Source organism: Desmodus rotundus, chromosome 1 (assembly GCF_022682495.2).
Source record: "Desmodus rotundus isolate HL8 chromosome 1, HLdesRot8A.1, whole genome shotgun sequence".
NCBI classification, from domain to species: domain Eukaryota; kingdom Metazoa; phylum Chordata; class Mammalia; order Chiroptera; family Phyllostomidae; genus Desmodus; species Desmodus rotundus.
This window is the reverse complement of record NC_071387.1, coordinates 154,123,462-154,149,227: the sequence shown is the minus strand read 5'-3', so window position 1 is coordinate 154,149,227 and position 25,766 is coordinate 154,123,462. Positions and strand designations below refer to the sequence as shown.

General features: G+C 35.5%; 1 protein-coding gene across 1 annotated transcript in view; it reads left to right on the top strand.

Moving 5' to 3' along the window:
• The window catches only part of ADGRV1 (adhesion G protein-coupled receptor V1), a 489,468-nt gene that overhangs the window by 319,639 nt on the left and 144,063 nt on the right, over positions 1-25,766 (top strand). Inside the window, exon 84 of the mRNA XM_045197863.2 lies at positions 20,214-20,330. Coding sequence (XP_045053798.2) covers positions 20,214-20,330 — 117 coding nt within the window. The remainder of the gene's footprint in view (positions 1-20,213; positions 20,331-25,766) is intronic.

The window sequence follows — 25,766 nt, the reverse complement described above, 5'->3', positions numbered from 1 at the left end:
TGATAAATATAACTAGCTTGATTTTTAAAGATACAGATACTGAAGTTCAGAAAGTTAACTAACTTTCCTGGCATCACTATTAATTACTGCTGATATTAGAATTCAAATCCAGGATTCTTTGGTTCCAAAGATTGAAATCTTTATGTAAGAAAGCCAGGAGCAAGTCAATGTAAAAAAGGAAAACATGCCCAATAGCATAAAATATAGAAGAAATCAAGTTGGGTGAGGACTGAAATACTTTCCTTAGCATTTGACCCTTGGTGACCGTGGAACCTAGATTAAAGAAGATTGAAAAATGAGTATCCAGCAGAATGATATGTAACTGTTCACCAACCAGAATGACTAAAATTAAGAAAAAAACCCCAAAATACCAAGTGTTACCAGTGGGAATTTCTGCTAAATATCTAAACACATATCTATCCTATAACCCATCAATTTCATTCTTAAGTGTATACCTAACATAAATTTTCCATAGAATACTAGTCTATGAAATATTTATTGAAACTTTAGTCATAATATCCCCAAATTGTAAATAACTCAAATGCCCATTGGAAGTAGAATGGGTACGTTTTAGTATATTCACTCAATAGAATATACACAACAATTTTAAAAGTAGTGAAATGCTATGACATATAACAACATGGATGAATCTCACAGACACCTGTTGACAGCAATAAACCAGTCATGAAATACTATGTACTATATGGTTCCATTTATATGAAGTTCAAGAAGAAGCAAAACTAACTGGTGCTGATACAGGTATATATGGTGGTTACTTCAGACTACAGGAAATTGATTGGCAAGGGTAACAAGTGAACTTATAAGTATTGAAAATGTTCTATATTTTTATCTTGGTGGTGTTTTATGGGTCTATACAGATGTAAAATTTTATCTAACTGAAGATTCATGGACCTACTATATATCTATGGTAGACTTCAATTTAAAAACTTTAAATGAACGTTTTTCTTACAGGTGTTGTAGTGTGGTAGATGAGGAACAAGAAGATAGTAAATAAAGAGAATATAAGTTTTAAATAAACAAAGAAGGAATCAGGCCAGTAGGTCCAACAAGTGGTAATTTCCAGAACTGAAGAATATGATACATAAAATTCCTTCAAATGCTTAGCAAACAGTACAAAACAAGGTGCATTATCATGAGACATTTTAGAACACTATGGACAAAATGAAGGTCTCTGAGTTCCCGGAGGACTTCTCCTCTAACAAAAATGTCACATGTCAGGAGTCAGAATGGTGTCAGATTTTAAGAGCAACACTAAACAACAAAAAATAAATAACCTCAGAACTCTCGCTATAAAATGTTTCAATCCCACAATTATTTCCCCAGCTAACCTAGCATTCAGTCTACAGAAAAAGTACAAGTTCTCAGTCATACCAGACCTCAGTAGATGATGTCTGTGAACTCTGTCTCACATTACTAGAGATGCACTTCACTAAAAGAAGGGGTAGGGAAATGTGGAATCCAGGAAACATTTGGATATGGACAGCATAGGAGAGACACACACACACAAAATCATTAAGATGATGGTAAAGGGAAGTCCCAAGATGATAGCTACAGAGCAAGCTTTAGAGAACAGCTGGTCTGTAATAAACCTACTAAAACATTCTGATCTTAAAAGTCATGTACATCTATTCTTTTTAATGGATATAAAATAAAATTTAAAATGAATGGGACATCAGTAAGAACTATGAAGGAGCTTAGCTGGTGGAGCTAATAAATGGGAAAGCAGCGTCCCAATACAGGTCACCAGAAGAGTACTTTGTTCATGAGCACAAGTGAGGAAAAGAGAGGGGCATGGGTTTTCTTGTCACAGGGTAACTCCAGAGGCTCTCTGCATAACAGGCTGGATTTAGTTTCGAGTCTGATTCATATATTCCAGGATGCTTTTGTAGGTTCATAGCATTATGGTCAGAGAGGATGCTAGATATGATTTCAATCTTCTTAAATTTATTGAGACTTGTTTTGTGTCTTAACATGTTGTCTATCCTAGAAAATGTTCCATGTGCACTTGAAAATGATGTATATTCTGCTGCTTTGGGATGAAATACTCTGAAGATATCAGTTAAATCCATTTGATCTAGTGTGTCATTTAAGGGCACTGTCTCGTTGCTGATTTTCTGTTTGGAAGATCTATCCATTGAAGTCATGGGGTGTTAAAATCCCCTACTATTATTGCATTTCTGTCAGTCTCTCCCTTTGTGTCCATCAAGATTTGCTTTATATGTTTATGTGCTCCTATGTTGGGTGCATAAATGTTTACTATGATTATATCTTCTTGTTAGATTGTTCCCTTTATCATTATATAGTGTTCTTCTTTGCCTCTTATTATAGCCTTAGTTTTGAAGTCTATATTGTCAGATATAAGTATTGTTACCCCAGCTTTTTTTCCTTTCAACTTGCATAAAATATCTTTTTCCATCCCTTTCCTTTTAGTCTGTATGTATCTTTCAGAACTGGCTCTCTTGAAAACAGATTATATATGCGTCTTTTTTTCTTATCCATTCAGCTACCCTATATCTTCTGGTTGGAGCATTTAAGCCATCTACACTTAAAGTTATTTTCAATGGATATGTATTTATTGACACTATATTTTTAACTGTTCCTGTTTTTTCTTCATTCTCTTCTCCTTTTTCCTTCTCCCTTCTTCCTCCTTCCTTCTTCCTTCTCTCTTCTTCCTTCTCCTTCTTTTTCTGGCAAATCCGTTAACCCTTGTTATCATACTGGTTTGGTGGTAAACTCCTTTACTTTTCTTGTCTGGGAAGCTCCTTATTTCTCCTTCAAATTTAAATGATAGCCTTGCTGGCTAAGTAGCCTTGGTTACAGGTCCTTCCTTTTCATCACTTTGAATATTTCATGCCTATCCCTTGTGGCCTGAAATGTTTCTGTTGAGAAATCAGATGACAGTCTTATGGGAGCTCCCTTGCAGGTAACTAACTGCTTTTCTCTTGCAGCTTTTAAGATTCTGTCCTTGTCTTTAAACTCTGCCATTTTAATTATGCTGTGTCTTGGTGTGGGCCTCTTTGGGTCTGTCTTGTTTGGGACTCTCCATGCTTTGTGGACTTGTGTGTATTTTTTCTGCACTAGGTTAGGGAAGTTTTCAGTCATTATTTCTTCGAATAAGTTCTTCATCACTTTCTCTCTTCTCCTCCTGGAGCCCCTGTGATATGAATGTTGTTATGCTTCATGTTTCCCAAAGGTCCCTTAAACTATCCTCATTTTTTAAAATTCTTTTTTCCTTTGCTGTTCTGCTTGGGTGGTTTTTCCTACCTTGTCCTACAAATCGCTGAATCAGTCCTCTTTATCTAACCTACTCTTCAGCAAAAGAAAAAAAGATTAAAGGTCTTGAGTAACTGGATAGATTGTGGAGCCATTTACTGGGGCACAGAACATTGGGGTACTAGGAGTACTTTCACTGGAGTGGACCAAAATTTCAATGTGGAGCCTTTAAGGAGCAATTATGCCTGAGTATGCATTTCTGATTAATTCACATAATCATAAATAATGTTCCTCTGTTATCTATAGCTCTGTTCCTATGGATGCTATGGCTGATTGAATAAAAAATTAATGCTGAATATTTCATTTTACTACCATCAACAAAAATAAGCCTCCACCTTCTTTTATGTCTTTATTCACTTTGCAGGACAAACAATAATCACTTTTTAAAGTTCGCGCTTAAAACAGAAAAACAATGGGAAAGAAGGAAGCTGGTGTGTGGCCCAGCCTTGATATAGCATCAGCTCATCTTTGCTTTGATATGGTCCATGGTTCCCAAGTAGGAAACATTTCTTTTGCTCCTTAATGTCTCCCCCAGAGCCCACCTCAGTGCTAGATATTTTCTGCCTATTAGGTGAGAACTAGTTGAATTGGGTTGTAGAGAGGCGAAGAGATTGAATAACGGACAAGGCAGAATTACAAATTATTCTTACAGTGACACTAAGTTTTGAAGACACCTGTTCCTCTTGGTTTATTGGGGAAAGAATGAATAAAATTTCCTTAATTACTGTGGGGTCCTTGAGAATAGACAATATGATTTTAAACATTTCCTTGAAATCCTGTTTGTTTACCATGAAATCATTATTTATCTCAAATAGAATATAGCAACTAACATTTTATCTTTCTCACTATTTACTCATAATAATTAACATTTCAGTTAAGTTAATGCAATTCCTGTTTTATTAGAAGCTAGGACTGTGTGTAATGGACAAATCATTAATATTTTTAAAAATAACTTAATGGCACAAAGAATCCAATGAATAGGTCTCTAATTCAAATTTAATTTTTAAATTATAGATTTGTAACCATTTCCAAATGAGTTGGTATCTTACATGCAATACCTTCAACAAATATTTAAATTAAATAATAAATACTTATTAACTTATTATTTATAACAAGTGACAAAATATTTACTAATTAAATAATGAACATTATTTAGATTAAATAATAAATATTCAAAAATATTTATTAATTTCTCACCAGGTCTTAGCCAATTTACTAAGTGTTTGGGATACCTCAATGAACGAGACAGGAGCCCTGCCCTCAAAGTGCTTAAATCTGAACTGAAAGTGTACTAAATCCAAGTTATTGGAGTTGGAGCTCTTTTTCAGGGTATAAATTATTCTATATACAAAGCTATATTGATTTTCCAGAAAATGAATAACTTGGTATAATATTGTCAGTGGCACTACGGATACAGCTTGTTTATTTGTCATTATTAACATAGGAATTTTCTTTTAACATTGAGGTTTATATTTCTCCACAGACTTAAAATTAATGAAGATTTTATATAGATACCCAAAACTCCATTATACCAAGATTGATATTTGCCAGTCTACACTGAAGCCTCGAATTGATCTTTCTCTGTTTTCAGTACTGGCCACGTCTGCTGTTCAGACAGTGCCTCCACTTCTAATCTCTGTGCCCCGCTGCCCCACATCCACCCCCATTTGTCTTCTCTCTGCCTTTCTTTGGGTTTCTGCCTCTTCTCCAGAGAAACCTGACTCTCATACAAAGCAGCTGGCTGTTTACTGACATCATTGGGCATCTGCCCTCTCTTTTCCTCCTGATCACTTTCATGAGCCACCATCTATTATCTCTGAGCCCTTTTACTTCCATTGCCGCTTTCTGTTGCCACTTCCATTGCCACGTGGATACATTTGTGTTAAGTTACATTTGTGCCTGAAGATGGGGCCGTGAGAAAGACTGGATGTGTGGACGGGTGGTCTCCTTTGAAGTCTGGAGCATTCTGGACACTAAAAGTTGCCAGAAGGCTGATCTGTTATGCCCAACACATGTAATACAATCAAAGTCCAATTTAGCTTCCACACATTCTCATCTTATTCCAAGGAGTATTTTATAACCCTTTAGGGAGAATAAATTTTCTCCTTTGGGACATGAATTCAGGTTAGCTGCCTGTGTAGATAATAATAAGAGGAAAGTACCAAACTGTTCCCTCAAATTTCTACCATTTAGATAGAGGAGTGAATTTTTATGCAGATCTTAACCTGTTTATGTTGCTTTGTCCTGTTTTCTTGTATATAGCCCTCTGTTATTTTATTTCCTATATGCTGCTGAATTGTCTATAGTGGGAATGTTTTATGTTTAAAACTTTTTAAATAGAAGCACTTGGATTTACTGTTGATAATCGTCATCGCCCATTTTATCAGTTCAAGAAGATAAAATTTAGCATTAGCATAAAATATATTTAAAAGCAGTTTAATAAAAATGTATTCATTGGGGAGAAATGTTTGAATCACTTGTGAGAGTTGCCATCTTTGACCAAGTAATCGGGAACACTGGTATTAACATAAATATTCCTGAAAGCCATGGGGGCACATCTCAATTCTGTCTCTACGTTCAAAGAACTAATGGCAGCCCTTGCCCGAATTTCATGAAACATGTTATGAAGGCAGCAGGAAGTAGCAAAAAGAGGATCGAGTTAGGGGCCACATAACCCCAATTCAAGTCTGTTAGCTGTAAGCCCTCTGAGTTTCTGTTTCTTTAGCTATCACTCAGGGACAATAATTTTAAAATACTGTTATAAAAACAGAAACCACAGAAAACCTACCATACCTTAGGAGCTCCATAAATGATGATTACTTCCCTCCCCATTTATTTGAGTCAAAACATTGTCCAATATACCTACGAAACTCTGTGTTTTAGGACAATTCTAGGATTCACATGCTCACTTCTATAATTCCAGAAGTAGTGGATCTGGTTGGAGGACCTGGTTTATTTTTAGTGCAATCAATTTTTGGTTTTGGTTTTGCTTTGATTGACCCATTCAGATAATGAAGACTCTTGACAATTCATAAACATACTGATGTTTTCACTTGAACAACAAAATTAAAACAATTCAAAGTAATAAAAACCTGAGGAAGTATAGGAAGCTGTGATGTAATTTATATCATAGTCTTCTATTTCGTTAAAATATGATTTTTATTGACTTCTAAGTTACGTACCAGTTGAAAATAAGTGTAGTCTTTAGTTGCTAGCTGATCATCAACCTATCCAGTTTCATGTAAAAATTGTACCTATTTGAAAAATTACCCATGCCTACTTTATAACAAACACTTAAAATAAAAAATATATACTTATTAATATTTTTAAAACTTTGCCACAACCCTATGAAGTAGATGCTTCTGTTTATCACCTTTAGCTGACCCAAGGTGAAAGAGAGGCACAGAGAGGTAATTTTCCAAAGTTCAGACAACTAATAAGGAACAGAGCCAAGGTTTAAATTCAGCACTCTAGCTCGGAGCTCATTAATCACTGGACCGTACTGTTATTTTTTTTTTTTCATTAAGTGATTCGGGTGGTTGAAAAGTTGCGCCTCTCAGAATCATTTAATTTCAAACATTAAATATCTTTGGCAGATTCTTATGACAGCACTGAGATAAAGTCTGCACTTGCAGCTTCAGTTTCTTCCACAGGTCCTATGCAGTGGTAAAATGTGCTTGCCTGAACGCCACACTTCTGGCCCTTTGCCTCGCTTCGCCATGCTACGTACTCTGCCTGTGCTGTCCAGAGCACAGCCTCGCTGGTGGCTGGTGAGCGCTGCGGTGAAGAAATCTAGGCACACCCACATGCCCTCTTGACTCCAATGTCCAATCTCAGTTTTACTTTCATCATAGTTTTATGATGTATGATAAAAGAACTCAGCTTATTCATATTATACTAAGCTTCTCAAGTTCTTTATAGGCAGGTGATTAGGTTCTTTAGTTCTTGGGGGCTCGCTAATTAGATTATATGAACTGCTATAATACCTCAGGTGGCCTCCACTCTGGATCCTAGGTCCCCAGTTCCTCCAGAAAGTCAGCTGCTCTGTATGTAGAGCATCCTTCATTTACTTGAGCTGTCTTTTCTAATTACTATGTATCCCTCTCCAGAACTGATTCAATTATGTCACTTTCCAGATATCCTGCTACCTCTCTGAACCTTCCCCAGGCATCGGTTTTGCTACCAGTGGAATCTAATGTCTCCTTTGAAATCACAGATAAAGTCAATGTAACTTGCCTTGCTGTTAAAGAATAACAATTCAAATGAGAAGTTTAAAAAGTTGTATGTAACTTGAAGCAAAAAATATGATTTGAAACTAATTAGCCATGAGAATAATGTGTACTGCTCCTTTATAATAATTGTTATAGTTTTCTTGCATAGTTCTAAAAGGGGAAATGGTACAAATAACATAAGACAGAGTATGGCAATGATGTAGGAAATTTATTGCATTTTTTATTTGTTAAAAATCTAGATAATAGCTTCTTTTTTTTAAAAGACATAGAAATGTGTTTATTTTTTCTAATTTTGAATAAAATTTTGACTATGCTAATTTAATTTTAACTATGCCAATGGACTGTTCAAGTAATTATTGATAGTAGTTAAAAAGTACTTTTTATAATAAATACTGAGGTAACTTTTAAGCTGAGGTTATTTTTAATAATAACAATGTATCAGGTATCCATGTATCGTGTAAAATATAGGTCTTCTTTTCCAAGCTTTTAAAAAATTTTACTAAATCTCAGTTTCCTCTTCTATAAAATGAAGGCATTAAGCTCTAAATTGCATGGGTTATTTAGGGATGAGATGAAATAATGTCTTGTAGGGGATTTAACACAATACCTGGCACATAATAACTGTTCATTAAGTGGTTGTTATTATTATTATTATTGCTAATAAAATAAGTTACTACTTCTTTGGCTATGTACCAGGTGAGAAATCCTAGTCTTGTTGTTAATGAGTGACTCATAAACAATCTGTTTTTTAGAAAAGAAATTACCATTTAAAAATTTTTTTCCAATAAATTCTACTGTGGTCTTTACAGAACTTTTAAAAATGTCTTTTATCTTTGGGTGTCTACTTTACCAAAGATGAGCTGGGGTAAAAGTTGAGATATTTATTGACATGAAGTTTGGGTTTTCTCTTTTAATGACAATTGACAACTTTTGCTTGACTGGCTTCTTTGAAGTGACATGCTAAAAGAAATAACTTAATCTTACTGTGTACATACATAGACGATCTGAGTGGACACTCCCAATCTCCGCCTGCTTCTGCCTCTGAGTCATAGCTGCACAGATGGTAGACGTGGTGAGATAGCAACATGCTGGCTGTTCCGACAGAAACATGCAGTGGAAGTAGGAGGTCTGTGCCCTGTGTCACAGCACAGGGACAAGGGCACACCAAGCACAGGGCATTTACGGAATATACCATGTGAAAACTGTAAATATGTTGATTTTGTGCTGTAGTTTTACTAGGGCAACTATAAAAAAGTAATAATGATAAAAACCTGTTCAGACTGGTTTCTGATATTCAGTAGTTGCCAAAAACGATTGCGTTGCCTAAAACACCTCCCTGACACACCTAAGACATTCAGAGGCATATTTAGTTGAGCATTTAGCGGGTCTTTGATTCCATAAATTGTGTAACAGCCAAAGTAAGTATAAACTATAGGGATTTGGGAATTTGAGGACAGAAGAGAGCGGGGAGGGAGAGAAAGAGGTAAGGCGGGAGGAAGTTGGGGGGGGAGAGAAAGAAAGAAATGAGCATAACAGATTTCACATTTCTTGATACCAAGAACATAGAAGGGTTATCCAAGAATATTTAAGTGTTCTAACTAGTGTGGGAAAAAGGAAATAGCTGTTTAAAATTTGTAAAATAATTATCATGTTTAGTAAGATATTTTTAATAATAGTTAAAATGAAGATGTAGTGTTGACAGAATATACCTGACACTTAAACATTCTCTTAAGGGATAGTGTAAAAATACCCGTGAAAAAGAAAAATGGTAAACGTACTATGTGATTGCAAAGTAGCGAAGAGAAGACACAATAAATTAAGTATGGCGGTATTCCAAGTGCTATGATTATAGGCACATGCTCCAGGCAACCTCTAGTGAGCACAGTTAGGCAGAAAAGAATTGATAGCCTTTCGTTAGACTTCTTTTCCATTTTCTGGCTTCTGCCCTATTGCATAATGAATTAAAGATTATAACTGAGTTGTATGGATGTTTTGTGTTTAATGCTTTGTTAAAGGTCTTCAAATAGTTTTAAATGTTTCTTCAGGTAATTTTAAAAGTTGCACAGATAATGCTGATAGACATTAAACAAAAGGAATAATGCACTAGTGTTATGGAAATGCCGTCAGACTTGTAAATGCCGTGATCATTGGGCCATGCCAGGGTCGCTTTGTCTTTAGCATCAGGTTAGAGTTATACACTATTTTTTGCTGAAAGGGATTTTGCAGACATAAATGATTTATAAGTAGCAGAGATATTTAGAACTTAGCATTTTGTGATTTTTTTAATAATGTAAAATAGCTTGCTTTTATCATTGGAAGTAATGTTTAAAAACTTATTAGCTGACTTTGAAAGAAAAAAGTATAAAACTTTTTGTGGTCAAGAGAAGCTATAAAAATTTACAAAATAAGTATATGGATAATTTAGATTCAAGTGCATTTTAGTTGAGCTCAAGATAGAGCACCCAAATAATAATGAACACTTTATTTAAAGAAAAATAAAGATTACTAAAAACAGTGTCCAAAAGACATTAAATAACTACCCGATCCTGCTTCAAGCCAAAGTGAAATAATAGGGACCAGATTTACCCTAACATCTGAAGTAAAGAAAAAATGGAAAAAATACATGAGACAACAAATTTCAAAAGAAGAGACCTCAGGCAGTTAAGGACAAGAACCCCAGTGGTATGGGACACAAACAAGGTGAGCTTAACGATTGTCCTGGAATGCTGCTTATAAGGCTTTCCAGGTAGTTGCACAAGGAGGAAGGATGCTGGTGGAGCCCAGCAGACTAACAGAATTGAGGAGACAAATGAGAGCCTGAGAAAACCAAGGTGGCTGCAGTCTGCAGGACAGAGGAGTGGAAAAGAAAAACCTCCAGATTTCAGTATTCAGCTGAGTACTGATAAGTCCACGTGTGTGAGAAAAGTAAGCACATTCAGAGAATCACCCGAAAGGATAAAAGGGTACAATGCTAGTGCTTATGCAGGGCCAACAACACTGTCTGTTCCCACTAGTTAAACTGAAAAATCTCAAGATTCACATGCAATTGGATAGTGTACAGTTGCCTTGGCCCTAAGGAATAATTGGCCTGAGCACTATTGTTCTGCCTCACAAATGTTAACAGCAAGAATTAAAACGATTAAACTGCTTCCAAGTACATCCTAGGGCAAAGCTCAAAAATATTAATATAAATACAAACATCTAACACCCAAAGAAGTAAAATCACAATGTCTGATATTTAATAAAAAATTATAAGACATGGCAAAAAGTAAGAAAGTTTGACATAAATGGAAGATTAAATCAATAAATCAACTAATACTGAACTTTTACAGATGTTAAAATTGGCAGACTAGAACGTTAATATGCTTATTATAGTTGAATTCCATGTGTTCAAAAAGTTCAGTAGAGACATGGGAACACTAAACCTGACTTTTAGGAACAGAAACTGCAGTGCATGAGATGAAAAACACACTGGATGGGGTTCACAGCAGATTAGAAATAGCAAAAGAAAAAAGTAAGAAAATATGAAAATAGAGCAAAATAAATTATTTAAAATGAAAATCAAAGAGAAGAGGGATTTAAAAAAAGCACCAGTGAGCTGTGCAGAGAAAATTAAGGATTCCATGTGTATGTAATTGGGGTGCCAGGAAGAGATATTAGAGAGTGTATGTTTGGAAAAGAGCATTTGAAAAAAATAATGATTTGAAAATTGCCAAATTTGTTTAAACAATAAACCTGCAGATTTAAGCTCAATGAACCACAATGAGTCCTGAACAAAAGAAACATGAAGAAATTATGCCAAGGTACCTCATGGTCAAGTTGCTCAAAACCAGTGGTCAAGAAAATTGTTAAAAACAACAAATATTAAAACAAAATAATTCTCTGTAGAGGTAGAAACATAACAATTGCAACAGATTTCTTGTCAGAAATTACCCAAGTGAGGAGACAGTGGAGCAACATGTTTAAGTACAGAAGGAGAAAAACCTTATCAATGAAAATATTTCTCAAAGTAAAGGTTAATTGGGTATATTTTCAAATATGCAAAAGCTGAAAGAAATTATCACCAGATGATTTTCACAAAAGGTGTGACAAAAATCAAATAGCGAAACGGTAAACTCAAATTTCAGCACACAAAATCACATTAAATGCAAATGGTCTAAATATACTATGTAAAAGGAGATTTGCAAAATGAATAAAAAAATTAAGACACAACTGTATGCTGACTACAAGAAACACACTTCAAATATGAAGACACATCTAGGCTGAAAGTAAAAAGATGGGGAGAAGTTGGATTGACTATATTAGCACCAAAGTAGATGTCAGAGCAAAAAAAATGATACCAGAGAGAAAGAAGGTCATCCCATAGTGGGGTCATTTTACTGAGAGATATAATAATGCTAAATATTTATATGCCTAATAACAGAGCTTCCAAATATACTATGCAAAACTTGATAGAACTATAAGGGAAAATTGACAAATCCACAATTCTAGTTGGGAATTTAAAGAACTGATATAACTTTTGAATAACTGATAGTGAAGAAAAGAACAGAAAATCAGGAAGAATATAGATATTTTTAAAATGTTATCATCCAACTGGACCTAACTGAGGTTTATAGAACATGCCACCCTACAACAGTAGAATACACATTTTTGTTAAATACCCATAGAAGTTCAAAATGATTACCATCATACAGAGCATATACTGTGCCCACAATGAAATTAAATTAGAAATCAACAACAGAAGGATCTTTGGAATATCATCAAATATTTGGAAACTGATTAGTACACTTACAAACAGTCCGTAGGTCAAAAAATCAGCAGAAAAACCTCAAAGCATTTTGAACTGAATGAAAATACAGTATATCAACATTTGAGCTATCCTGCTAAAGTAGTATACTAAGAGGTAATTTATAGAACTAAATGCCTATATTTGAAAAAAGAAGTAAAGTTTCCAAAATATGACCACAAAACCCAATTTTTTAAAATCAAAGTACATAGAAATTAAATAGTAAAGAGCAAAACACAATCGTTGCACTAGAAAGCAGCAAAACAATAGAGAAAATCAGTGAAACCAAGAGTTAGTTCTTTTGGATTAATAAAATTAGCAACCTTGTTTAGAATGATCAGGAAAAATAATAGAGTAAATCCAAATTACCAATACGAAGCAAGAGAAAAGGGGCACAACCAAAGATCTTGATAACAAGGGAATAAATACATAACTTTCTACCAATCAATTTGCCAATTTCAGTGAAATGGACACATTTTTAAAAAGACACAAATTACCAAAACTCATTCAAGAAGAAGTAGATGACCTGAGTAGCTCCATATTTATTAAAGAAATTAAATCTATATTTAAGAATCTTCCCAGTAAGAAAACTGTAGTCCTAATATGGCTTTACTGATAAATTTTACCAACATTTAAAGAAAAGAAAATATTAATTCTACACAAATTCTTCCAGAAAACCGAAAAAGAGGAAGAACTTCCTAGCTCACTCTCTGAAATCAGCATTCATTACCCCGACAGAAAAACGGGACAGGCATATTACAAGTGCAACTCCAGCCAGTGTCCCTCACGAGCCTTGGTGCAGACATTCGTAATTCCGTTTTAGCAGACCGGAAGGCTAATGCATTACAAGAAAGTGAGAACCATTTCCAGTAATGCTAGATTGGTTTATTCAAAGATCAAACCATATGATTTATTATATTAACAAACAAAAATGGAATATCGTTTTTATAATCTTAATAGAGAAATAGCATTTACCAAAATTCAGTATCCATTTCTGATTTATTTATTTTTATTGTATTTTTTCCATTACCATTTATCCCCCCAATACCTTCTTCCACATCCAACCAGACCCCTCCCACCTGTGATCACCACACTGTTGTCCCTGTGTCCCTTTCTCTTTTTACTTTTTTGCTCAGTCCCTCCACCCCCCTACCCACACCCCGAAGTTGTCAGCCTGCTCTCTATCTATGAGTCTGTGGCTATTTTGCTTGTTATCCATCCCTGATTTAAAAACAAACAAACAAAAACCTCCTGACAAAGTAGGCATGGGGGGATTTTAACTTGATTAGGGCATCAGAAAAACATGTATCTAACCTCATGTTGTATTAATTTGCCAGGGCTGCCATAATAAAATACCACAAACTGGATGGCTTATATAACACATTTATTTTTCTCACAGTTTTGGAGGCTAGAAGTTTGAAATCGAGGCGTTGGCAGGACTGATTTCATTTTGAGGCCTCACTCCTTGCTTTGTAGATGTCTGTCTTCTCCCTTGGTCTTCACGTGGCCTTTCTTCTGTGCACGTGCTTATTTTGTCCAAAATTTCCTTTTCTTATAAGCACACCTGTCATTCTGGATTAGAAGCCATCCTAAAGACCTCATTTTAACTTAATCGCTTCTTTAGTGATCTCATTTTTCAAATACAGTTACATTCTGAAGTACCAGAGATTAGGATTTCAACATATGAACTGGGCTGGGGGGACACAGTTCAGCCCACGAAAAAAACAAAATGTTTTTCCCTAAGATCAGCAACAAAGCAAGGGTGTTCATTTTCACCACCTCTTTTCAATATTGTGTGTGTGTACAGTGTGTCTGTATCTACCCATCTCTGTCTATCTACCTACCTGTCTGTCCCAGGAAGGCAGGAAATTACAGCCACTTTGATTAGAAAATAAATAAATGTCCCTTTATTCAGCGATAGCATGATCCTTTATGTAGAAAAATACAGTAACGTTTTCTACAGAAGAGCTACTCATATTAGTGTGTGTTTTTTAAGTGTGCAGGATACAAGAGCAATATCCAAAGTCAAGCATATTTCTATATACTTGCAATGAACAATCAGAAATTAAAATTTAATGAAATATCAATTATAATAAGTGAAAATATAAATACTTAGGGATAATTTCATTTAATATGTGAAGGACCAGTACATAGATAACTACAAACATACCTAAGAGAAATAAGAAAACCTAAATAAATGGAGTTGCCATGTTCATGTTGTTAATGTGCCAATTCTTAGCCTGGGATTCAACACTGTCCCAGTCAAAACCCCGCAGCTTTTCTCTTTTCAGCACAGAAACCAGCTACTTGGTTCTGAAATTCATATGGAAATTACAATGACTTGAAATAACCAAAACAACCTTGAAAAAAAAACAAGCCTAATACTACCTGTTTTCAAGCATTATAACTACAATAATCAAGTTGATGTGGTGTTGATGTAAACAAATCGATCAGTGGAATGGATTAAAGGGTCCAGAAACTGACTCCCACATACGAGTATATAGGCAAATACAAGCAATTCATTAGCAAAAGGATAGTCCTTCTGAAAGAAAAGACTAGAACAATTGGATATCCACATGCAAAACAAACAAAAAGCTTTGGACCATATTTCGCATCATATTCAAAATATTTCAAAATCAATCAAAGACCTAATTTTAAAACCTGAAACTTTAAAATTCCTAGAAAACCATGTTAGAAAAACAAACATAGTTTAACAAACATGGTTTGTTAATTTGGGTTAGGCATTTTTTTAGCTACAACACCAAAAGTAAATCTATAAAAGGTCAAAAAAGTATAATCCAATCCAGTTGGGTTTCATCAATGTTAAGAAACCAAAATTCTGAAAAAGTGTTCTTCAAAAGACATTTAAGAGAATTAGGAGACAAGCCACTGACTGGGAGAAAATATTTGCAAATCAAATATCTGTTGAAAGACTTGTATGATGATTGTAGAAAGAACTTCAAACTCAGTAGTAAGAAAACAACCCAATTTTAAAAGTGGACAAAAGGATTTCTAATAAGCACGGGAGAAAGTGATCAACATCATTATTGATTAGGTAAACGAAAATCAAATACACAATGAGTTACTGTGTACCTATTAGAAAGCCTGAAATATTTTAATTTTAATTAAATTTTATTCTATTTTTTGAGTTTTTCCCCTTTTTTTTTTCTATGCCCCTCCCCTCCCTACTCACCCCTTCCCCCGGCAACTGTCATCTGCTCTCCATCTATGAGTCTGTCACTATTTTACTTGTTACTTCATTTTGTGCTTTAGATTCCACATATGAGTGTAATCAGATGGTACTTGTCTTTCTCTAACTGGCTTATTTCACTTAGCATAATGTTCTCCAGGGCCATCCATGCTGTCAAAAAGGGTAAGATTTCCTTTCTTTACAGCTTAGTATGCCATTGTGTAAATGTACCACAGATTTTTTATCCACTCATTTGTCGATGGACACCTGGGCTGCTTTCAAATCTTGACTATCGTAAATAATGCTGCAGTGAACATAGGGGTGCAGATGTTCTTTTAAATTAGTGTTTCAGGTTTCTTTGGATAAATTCCTAGAAATGGGATCACTGAGTCATAAGGCAGATTCATTTCTGTTTTTTTTTGAGGAAATTCCATACTGCTTTCCACAGTGGCTGTACCAGTCTGCATTCCCACCAACAGGGTAAAAGGGTTCCCTTTTCTCTACATCCTCACCAGCACTTGATGTCTGTTGATTTATTGATGAGAGCAATTCTGCCAGGTGGGAGGTGATATCTCATTGGGTTTTAATTTTCATCTCTCTGATGATTAGTGATGCTGAGCATCTTTTCATATGTCTGTTGCTCATCTGCATGTCCTCTTTGGAGAAGTGTCTATTCTGGTCCTTTGCCCATGTTTTATTTGGATTGTTTTTCTTAGTGTTGAGTTTTATAAGCTCTTTATAAATTTTTTAAAGGCTAAAATCTTAAAAACTAACTCACCATGGCTCTTTTCTTTTACCACTGTGACTTTCTAAATAAACTTTTGCTTGGGAAAAAAGCTAACTCACCATAAAAAGTTTTAGTGAAAATGTGAAGCAACTGGACACTCACGCATTGCTGGTGAGAATGTAAAATGTTGCCAACACTTTGAAAAACAATTTATCCATTTTTAAAAATAAATATAGACCATATGATCCAGCCATTCCTCTCCTTGATATTTACTGAAAATAAATGGAAGCATATGTCCATACAAAGACTTGTACATTCATGACAGCTTTATTTATAAAAGCTGAAAACTGGAAACAGCCCAAATATCCATCAGCAGGTGAAAGGATATGTAATTGGAATACTGGTCAACAATAAAGAGAATGAACTAGTGATGTGTTATTTTGGATGACTCTCAAAATAATGATGCTGACTGAAATACACTGGAGAAAAAAGTGTACATTTGGTTCCAATTACATAAAATTCTAGTAAATGCAAACTTATGTGTAGTGATAGAAAACAGGTTGCTTGGGGATACGAGAAGCAGTGATGCAGGGAAGTACCACAGAGGTCATGCGGTCATGCGGTAACTTTAAAGGTGATGTACATGTTAATCATACTGATTGTGATGATGGCTGCAGAGGTGTATATATGTGTCAAAGCTTGTTAGAGCATACACTTTATGTCTGTTAATCATACTTCAGTAAAGCTATTTAAATAATACTGTGCTTAAATCCATGAAAGGGTCTGTATGGGATAGTGAATAATTGCTATGTTTTAAAATATATATCTCAATCTCAAAATAATTATAATAGGGAATAAGATCAAATTGTTGTCCTTAAGGAGTTGACAGTTTTTCACGCCATTAAGATTGATTTTATCTAAGAATAGGGGAAATCAAGGTTTATGGGAAAACCAATCCTTAGCTAATAAAATCCTTTTTTAAAAAACAGGAGGAAAGGTTGTTTATGGTTGAAAGAAATAGTTCTATATTTATGTTAGAGCTGACATTTCAACCATGCCTTGAAAAAATATATATGATTTCAGTAGAGGAAGATGAGAAATTGTAGCTAGAAGGAAGAAGAGAACAAAGGCAGAGTTGAGAGAGGTCATGGAACATGTTTTAGGGAACAGCAATCACGTAGTTACAGCAATTCTGTTTCCTCTTTGACTCCCACAAACAGGAATAGTCAATCTTGATTCTGCATTTCCTGATAATTTACTCCATACCTATCACATTTTATTTCATCATGTGTGTCTCTGGCTTTATCCTTGGGCACTCTCCTATTAGAAAGGACAACATTTGGCTCATTCTAAATGTTCAATAGTAAGTGCTATGCAGCTTAAAAAATAGGAAAGTCTGGGAGTCTGTTATAATCAGAGTAGGCAGGTGGAATTTGTATGGGCCCTATAAAAACAGAGGAGGTTTTGGATGAGATGGAGAGTAGAGAGAAGGGCATTTCATAGACAGAGGACAGTAAAGTGTGTGGCAGTTGGGGGAGTATCTATTAAGGAGTACTGAGAATTGAGGCTTACAGGAAAAAGTTTTTATTAGTGGTAATTATTTAGCCCAACAAAGCAGAGTCACATGCATTATGTTTAAAGTGGAAAAAAAGAAACAACTAGGTATTTCCTCTAGTTTCTCCCTTGGCTATTAAGTAGAGCTCTGATCAACCAGAAGCAGCAAATAATTTTCTTGCCATTTTATTTTATTTTATTATTTTATTTTATTTTATTTTATTTCATTTTATTTATTTTTGAAGAAAATAATTTTCTAAGTTATTAAAAATATATCAGATACTCTTTTGGGAATTTTTTTTTCTCTGTAGTTAAGATTTCTGTAGTTATCAATATGGAATTAAGAATAATACCCTGGCTGGTGCATGGGCCTGTGAATCAAAGGGTCACCAGTTCGATTCCCAGTCAGGGCACATTCCTGGGTTGCAGGCCGGGTACCCAGCGAAAGGCCACCACACATTGAAGTATCTCTCCCTCTCTTTCTCCTTCCCTTCCCCTATCTCTAAAAATAAATAAATACAAAATATTTAACAAAAAAGAATAATATCTTATTGCTATTGGCATTACATTCTATTTCCATTATGAACGTGTTGTGGGACAGGGGTTAAACAGGACTGAGAAACAGTGAACTTGAATGTCAGCTCTTAGGCAGGACTTGTGCTTAATTTAGCTTTTGGTATTCTAGAAAGAACTCTGGTTTTACAATCAGAGCACCAGGATTTGAATCCTACTTTACTTTGAAACGTGTTCAGTGACCTTTAACAACTTAATTCCCCTATCAGATCATCTTTCATCATTTATTAAATTGGATACAAAACAATGACTTCAAATCATTAATATGTGGATTACACACACACACACAAAGCATGAGAAAACATGTAGCACATTGCTGGTACACAGTAGTTATTAGCCATCATATTCTTTATCTTACAGAGATAACATAATGCTATGTAGTTGATAGATATTCAGACACTTGCTGAATGAATCAATACATAAATGACTGAGAACCTTTGAAAAACAACATTTAAAAAAATATTACAGTGTTCAACTTAATGTATCTAGAAACTGACGGTGAAAATAATCTTTATCCTGGTTATCTTTACATGTTTTAGTAAAAGAACAATGGTAAAACTGTACCTTTTCTTAGGTTATATGCCTTAAAGATCTGTGAGCTAACTGTCGCCACGGATGAGAATAAGTCTACCAAGACATGATCTGCTTGGGGAGGAAAGGTGGCCAATCTCTCAGGGGAGAAGGGCCATGAGTCTGTGCCTCAGTGGGCTTTTTGGGGGTTCAATTTGCACAGGAATACAGGTAAAGCTCATCAATCATTGTCAGGCAATAATGATCAAACAATACATAACATTCAAAGAACTCTGAGGGCTTATTCTGAGTCCGGGTCAGTTAGCTAAAGGGCCATAAAACTTTGGGAAACAAACTCATTTCATGCTTGGACGCTTATCATTTAAATTGAGGGCATTCTTAGCAAAGCAAGTTTCGCAGGATTTTACGCATTCTTTCTTAGGCCTGATTGTTCCGGGGAACTGCCTGTTTCTGCTCAGGGCTGCACCACCCTCTGGCATTGTTTCAGGCTTAAATCAGGCAGGGGAAGCAAGACAGCCAAGAGATTAGGAGACTTCTTGCAGACAGAATGAGGACTCAGGCCATGTCAAAGCCAAGGGGTGAGGGTCCATCACCCCCTTTTTCTATAGCCCCCCAAGTCCTTCCCTAAGGGCCCCTTTACTACCATGCCTGTCTTTGGTTGTCCCTCCTTTGAGGAATTTTACCCATCATTGGCTAACCAGTCATCCACCTGGGGCCAAGCAGGGCGAGGTGAAAGGGGGCAGAGGGAAGATAAGCTTTGTTTCCTAAGTGGCTTATGGTCCCAAGGTCTTTTTACTCAGCCTTAGCCATGAGGTGTTACAGTTTCTGAGACCAGGCAGGATGGTTCCCAACAGAATTGGAAATTTAAAATTTAATTTGTCTATTTTGTTACATATGTTACTTCTCAGCAAGAAGATGGAGATGAGGGTAAAGTCAGCTTTTGCTTCTTTCTGTTTTTTCCCATTAGCTTAAACAAGGAATGGTAGTTATGCTCTATTTTCTCTTTTCTACTTAGCTAAAACACATGTGTTTCATGGGATTTTTGCCCCCCAATAGTAAGAAGAAGGTTTACTTTGAGAATTTCTTCTTGACAGCCCAAAGCAACATGTAGCATAATTTCATAGAATTCATTGTGTTTTAGAAATATAACAATTCATATATTGCCAGTTTTGGAAGATTCTTAGTCATCTCAGTTTGAGCAACAAATCAACTTATTGTCCCTTTGGGTCATTGAATTATAGATTCAGATAAGAAAACAGTTTATTTTCTTAATATTCTTGATTGATTTTATCCTGATTTAAAAATAAATGTGTTTGTTTCTTACAGATTGTGTTTCTGGCATCTGCCTATGCAAGTCCCCAACTCACCGCGGAGAGCTGTTCGGCCGTGGCTGCTGTCACGCACTACCTATATCTTTGCCAGTTTAGCTGGATGCTCATTCAGGTTGGTACCTCATTTTCTTCACCCCCACTCCCATCCCCAACCCTTTCAGCTTTCTAATGAATCTGGATGGAGTGATCTTATTTGATATTCTTTATACCGAAATGGAAGTAATTCCATCACTGCATTCCCAGCAGATTAATTCAAGAAAAACCTTATAAGTTATATAGCATGAGAGAGCATACTGAATTTGAGGACATGAAAAGAACTGTAGTAAGGCTGAATATAAAGGTTTGGTAGGAAATGAGGCTTGTGATGTGGGCCACCCTGTAAGGCACAAGTAGAAATTTGAATTTTTTTGTAGGGGAAGTCATAGAATTATTTTAAGCAAGGGTGTGACATGATAAGGTATGAACTTTAGAAAGATCTCCCTGTTTGTGGTGAACTGGGAACTGGAAAGGGTTGACATGAGGACAAATTAAATAGAATTAGGTATAGATGTATCGAAGGGAGAGAACTTGTTGGTGTGAACCAGGGAGGTAACAGAAGAAGCAAAGGGAAGTGGTCACCTTTTAAGGCTTTTTTGTTTTGCTTTGCTTCTTTAAAGTAGAACTATAGGAGGTAGAGCTTGGTTATGAAGCCTGATGAAAGTGGAATGAAGGATGTTTCCCAAGTTCCTGGTACGAGTGGGTGGATAGATGATGGTGCTCTGATCTGAAATAATGATCACTGGAGATAGGGGAAAGATGATGAGTTTTTTTAAGATCTCCAGTGGGATCTTAACTTTGAGAGAAGCAGGGTAGACAGAGCTAAATCTCATAACAGAGGCCCATGCTGTAGAAATACATTAGCAAATTCTTACTGTTGGAAAATGGAGCCATTCTTTTGGAAGTGATCACTTTGGGAGAGAGTATAGAGTGAGACCCTAGGAGCCTTAGCTTACTCTCCCGAGGAGCTACTAAATGTTGGGGAGATGTTTAAGCTCTCTTTTTCTGACTAAAATCCCAAATTCTGTCTATTGTCCTATGCTGATTTGCTTGATAAAGAGGCTAATGTGAGAATTGGGTCCACATCAGAAGGATCGATGTCACTAATGGCTCAACTAAAATGCTGACTTTGATAATGATTTCTATATAATGGTATTGTTAAATATTTCATTGATAGAAATAGTTTCATATGTGTTTCTGAGTATGCATGAGAACTATTTTATGTAAACAGATGTGTTCAAGCCCTTGTGTACTTTTTCTTGTTGAATAAGAAGGATGTGGGATTTCCACCATAGAGCATTATTGAAACATTCACATCATACGGGTGTTGGAAAAAGATAAAGGGCAAGAAATTGAAAACTTATTTGAAAATATAATGAAAGAAAAAATCCCTAATTTGATGAAAGAAATAGACATACAAGTCCAGGAAGCAAGAGAGTCCCAAACAAGATGGATACAAAGAGGACCACCCCAAAGCACATCATAATTAAAATGTCAAAGGTTAAAGATAAAGAATCTTAAAACCAGCAAGAAAAAAGCTGATAGTTACCTACAAAGGAGTTCCTATAAGACTGTCTGCTGATTTCTCAAAAGAAACTTTGCAGGCTGGAAGGGACTGACAAGAAATATTCAAAGTCATGAAAATAAAGGACCTACAACCTAGGTTACTCTGTCCAGCAAAGCTATCATTTAGAATGGAAGGGCAGATAAAGTGCTTCCCGACAAGGTAAAGCTAAAGGAATTCATTATCACTAAGCCATTATTATATGAAATGTTACAGGGACATACATAAGAAAAAGAAGATCAAAACTATGAACATTAAAACAGCAAATTCAAAACTATCAACAATTGAATCTAAAAAACAAACTAAGCAAAGAAGCAGAACAGAAACAAAATCATAGATATGGAGAACATTTTGATGGTTATCAGTTGGGAGGGTGAGGGGGAGAATGGGGCAAAAGGTGCAGGGATTAAGAAGTACAAATTGGTAGGTACAGAATAGGTGGGGGTTTGTTAAGAACAGTATAGGAAGTGGAGTAGCCAAAGAAATTGTATGCATGACTCATGGACATGAACTAAGGAGGGGGATTGCCAGAGGAAATAAGGAGTACCAGGTGGAGGGGGGCAAAGGGGGAAAAATTGGGACAACTGTTAATAGCATAATCAATAAAATATATTTTTGTAAAAAGAAAGGCTTTACTAATGTCTAAGCTCAAAAAAATAGAAAGAAAGAAGAGAGAGAAATGAAGGAAGATAGGAAGGAAGGAAGGATGGAAGGAAGGAAGGAAGGAAGGAAGGAAGGAAGGAAGGAACATATGTAGGTGGTATTACTATGAGAGAATAACAAACAAACTTAAGGAAAGGATATTTTCCCAGGTGTGATATAGTTGTGGGTATTGAAGGAGAAGAGAACTGAACTCTTTAGTTAATAGAATTAATTGGAGCAACTGGAGCCCTGCATCTGGGTTTGAAGTCCGGCTCAGCCACTTTTTTGGCAACCTTAATCAAGTTACTGACTTTCTCTAAGTTTTGGTTCTAAATCTGCATGTGGGGATAATGATTCCTTTCTCATAGAATTTTTGTTTTATAACTTTTTGAGCAACTCTAATTATGGAAAGTTGTGGTGTTCTCTAAATTTCCCTAACATTTAAAAAGTAAAAATAATTCTAAACCATATAACATAAAACTTAAATATCTGCTGAAATTAAAATACCCTTTGCTAGATTCTGTGTTTGCAAAACTCCTTCTTTAGGAGTTTAAACTGAACTTTTTAATTTGTGTCCTCTGCACATTGTTATTTATCTGCGTGGACTGAGGTCTCCACTGGTGTGCTGAACGTCTCCATCCATGCCTCCAAACTATTCAGTTTTTTCATGAGTAATTTGGATGAAAACACAGGAAACTGCCTTATCAGGTTAGCAATGATAAAGAGCCAAAAAGGTAGCTGAAAGAGTGAGCTGCCTGTGTTGGGGGTACAGGTAGAGACAGTATAGAGAAACCCTACTGTGACAGATTGAAAACTAGAGTGGAAGAGCCATAATCTGATGGGAGTTACTGTTAACAATTTGAAATTTTAATTTAGCAATCAAATGTGTGATCGGATTGCTTAAAACACAGCAACTACAGTCAACTACAAAACAACACAGGCCAGAGTTATGTTAGTAACAGTATGGACGCAGCTCGGGGAGCCGTGGTTGTGTTGTAGTTGACAATGTTCAGATTATGTGGGGACCCTTAATGCTTTCACAAATCATTTTTCAGCAGGAATATTAACCAGCCAATAGGAAGTCAGAAAAGAGTCCTATAAGGAACTTTGAGGGAACTGGAAAGAACTAACCTGGAAAAAAACTTAGGGAGATGTGATGGCTGCCTACAAATACAAAATACATTTGGAAGAACCAGAGCAAATGGGTCAAAAATTAGGGAAGCAAATTTGAGTCATGTTAAGAACTTTTATAGCCAATAAAACTGTCAGAGGCTGTTTTTAGAAGTATCAGGCATCCAATCACTGAAATATGTTTAAACAGGGGGAAGTGACTAATTTTCAAACATGGATTTAGATGGATTTCCTGCTTTGGGGGAGAGTTAGAATAGCATATAAAATTTCACCCAACTTAACAGAGATCTGGTGTACTCTATATCTCTTCTTCAAGTCTTCAGTAAATATGATTGTGGCTGATGTACATGTAGCAAACTAATTAGCTTTCTGTATACCTAATGGTTTAGGAAAACTATTTAAAGTACCAGTGAAGTTCCATGTATTTCAGATGGCATACCACATATTTTTCATGGTTTGTGGTGTGACCACAGGGGAAAATTCAGTAACTTCTGAGTCTAGGTAGGTTACTTACTAATGAGTTGCTTTGTGGTTGGAGGTTGTCACTTTACCAGCCTGGTTTCCCATATATAAAGTAATCTGCTAAAATCTTTTCTTAAAACAAGAACTCATTTTTAAAACATCATGTAAAAGATTATACTACTGTTAATCCAAACCTGTTAGTCAAAAAGGGTTGAAAAAATTGAGAGAATATTAATATTTTATTGATTCTAGTTCTTTTTTTTTGCAGTATAAGAGATAATTTGATATATATATGTTGATGCATAGCTTTTAGTTAATATTTAACTTTTAATTATTGGGCTAAGCATCTCAGAATTATTGTATATTTTGATCTGCATTGTATATTCAATCTTGGAATAAATGCATTTAAAGCCTTTATCTTGAATAATTATTTTACTTTTATATCACATACTTTTAATACAGTATAGTAAAATTGGACTATATTTTATAGTAAAGAAAAATTTTATTAGGCCCTGGCTGGTGTGGCTCTGTGGATTGAGTGCCAGCCTGAGAACTGAAGGGTTGCAAATTCGATTCCCAGTCAGGGCACATGCCTGTGTTGTGGGCCAGGTGCCCAGTAGGGGTTGCACAAGAGGCAACATTGATGTTTCTCTCACTCTCTCCCTCCCTTCCCCTCTCTCTAAAAATAAATAAAATCTTTTAAAAAATTGTATTGGTAAACAAGTTATATAACTTCTACTAGCCTAGATTTCCTTATCTGAATAATCAGGGTTTGTAACAACAGTACCTCTTTGAGAATTGTCGAAAGATAAAATAAATTAACACATGGAAAATGCTTGGAATGTTCCTGGCACAGACTGCACACTCCATACATATTTACCCATATTAGCTAAGCAAATATGTGACTGATAGATTTTGGCACATGTTGAATACTCTGCTTTTCCAATATCATTTACACTTTTCTGTAACAAAATAGAATTAGCTTGATACTGTGGAAAGAATTAAAGTGAGGCCAGACACTAAGTAGGGGCAAAGCCTTAGCAAGCTGTGTAACCTCTGACCTCTTTACTAAGTAAGCGCATGCGTGGATGATAGCAGGCTCCACGCCGGGTGGCCTGACTCTGTTTCTTTAGGCCTCCCCTTTATTTGACAGGGAAGTCCTACTGTGCATGACGGGAATAGAGTAACTGATTATTTTGCTTATATTTTTTTAAGCAAACTCACAGATTCCCTTTTTGGCCATGGAAATTGAGTTATCCTCTTATTTCCTCTTCACGTAAGATCACTCTGCGGAATTACTGAAATAATTTCCCACTTCCTTGCCACAGCAAAGTCATACCTACTTTATGAGAGAGTAACAGTGAGAATTTAAACTGTTGTAATTTTTTACTCTGTTTTCCTAGTTATTGTTTTATTTTCATTTCTTTTTTGTTTTGATTTGCTTTTATTTTAGAAATAACATATACTAAGGTACAAAATATAATCAAACACTAGCGGGATATAAAATGAAATGTGCATCTATTTCTTCCTGTTTCACACACTCTCCACCCTCTGCTCTACTCTAAACCTGCTTCCAAAGGTAAACACTGCCCATGATTTCCTGTGTATCCCTCTAGAAATATTCCACAGGTATACAAATATTTATAAATATATAAACAAAGACATGTGTATACCCTTGTGTATATGTATATATATAGTATATGTATATATTTA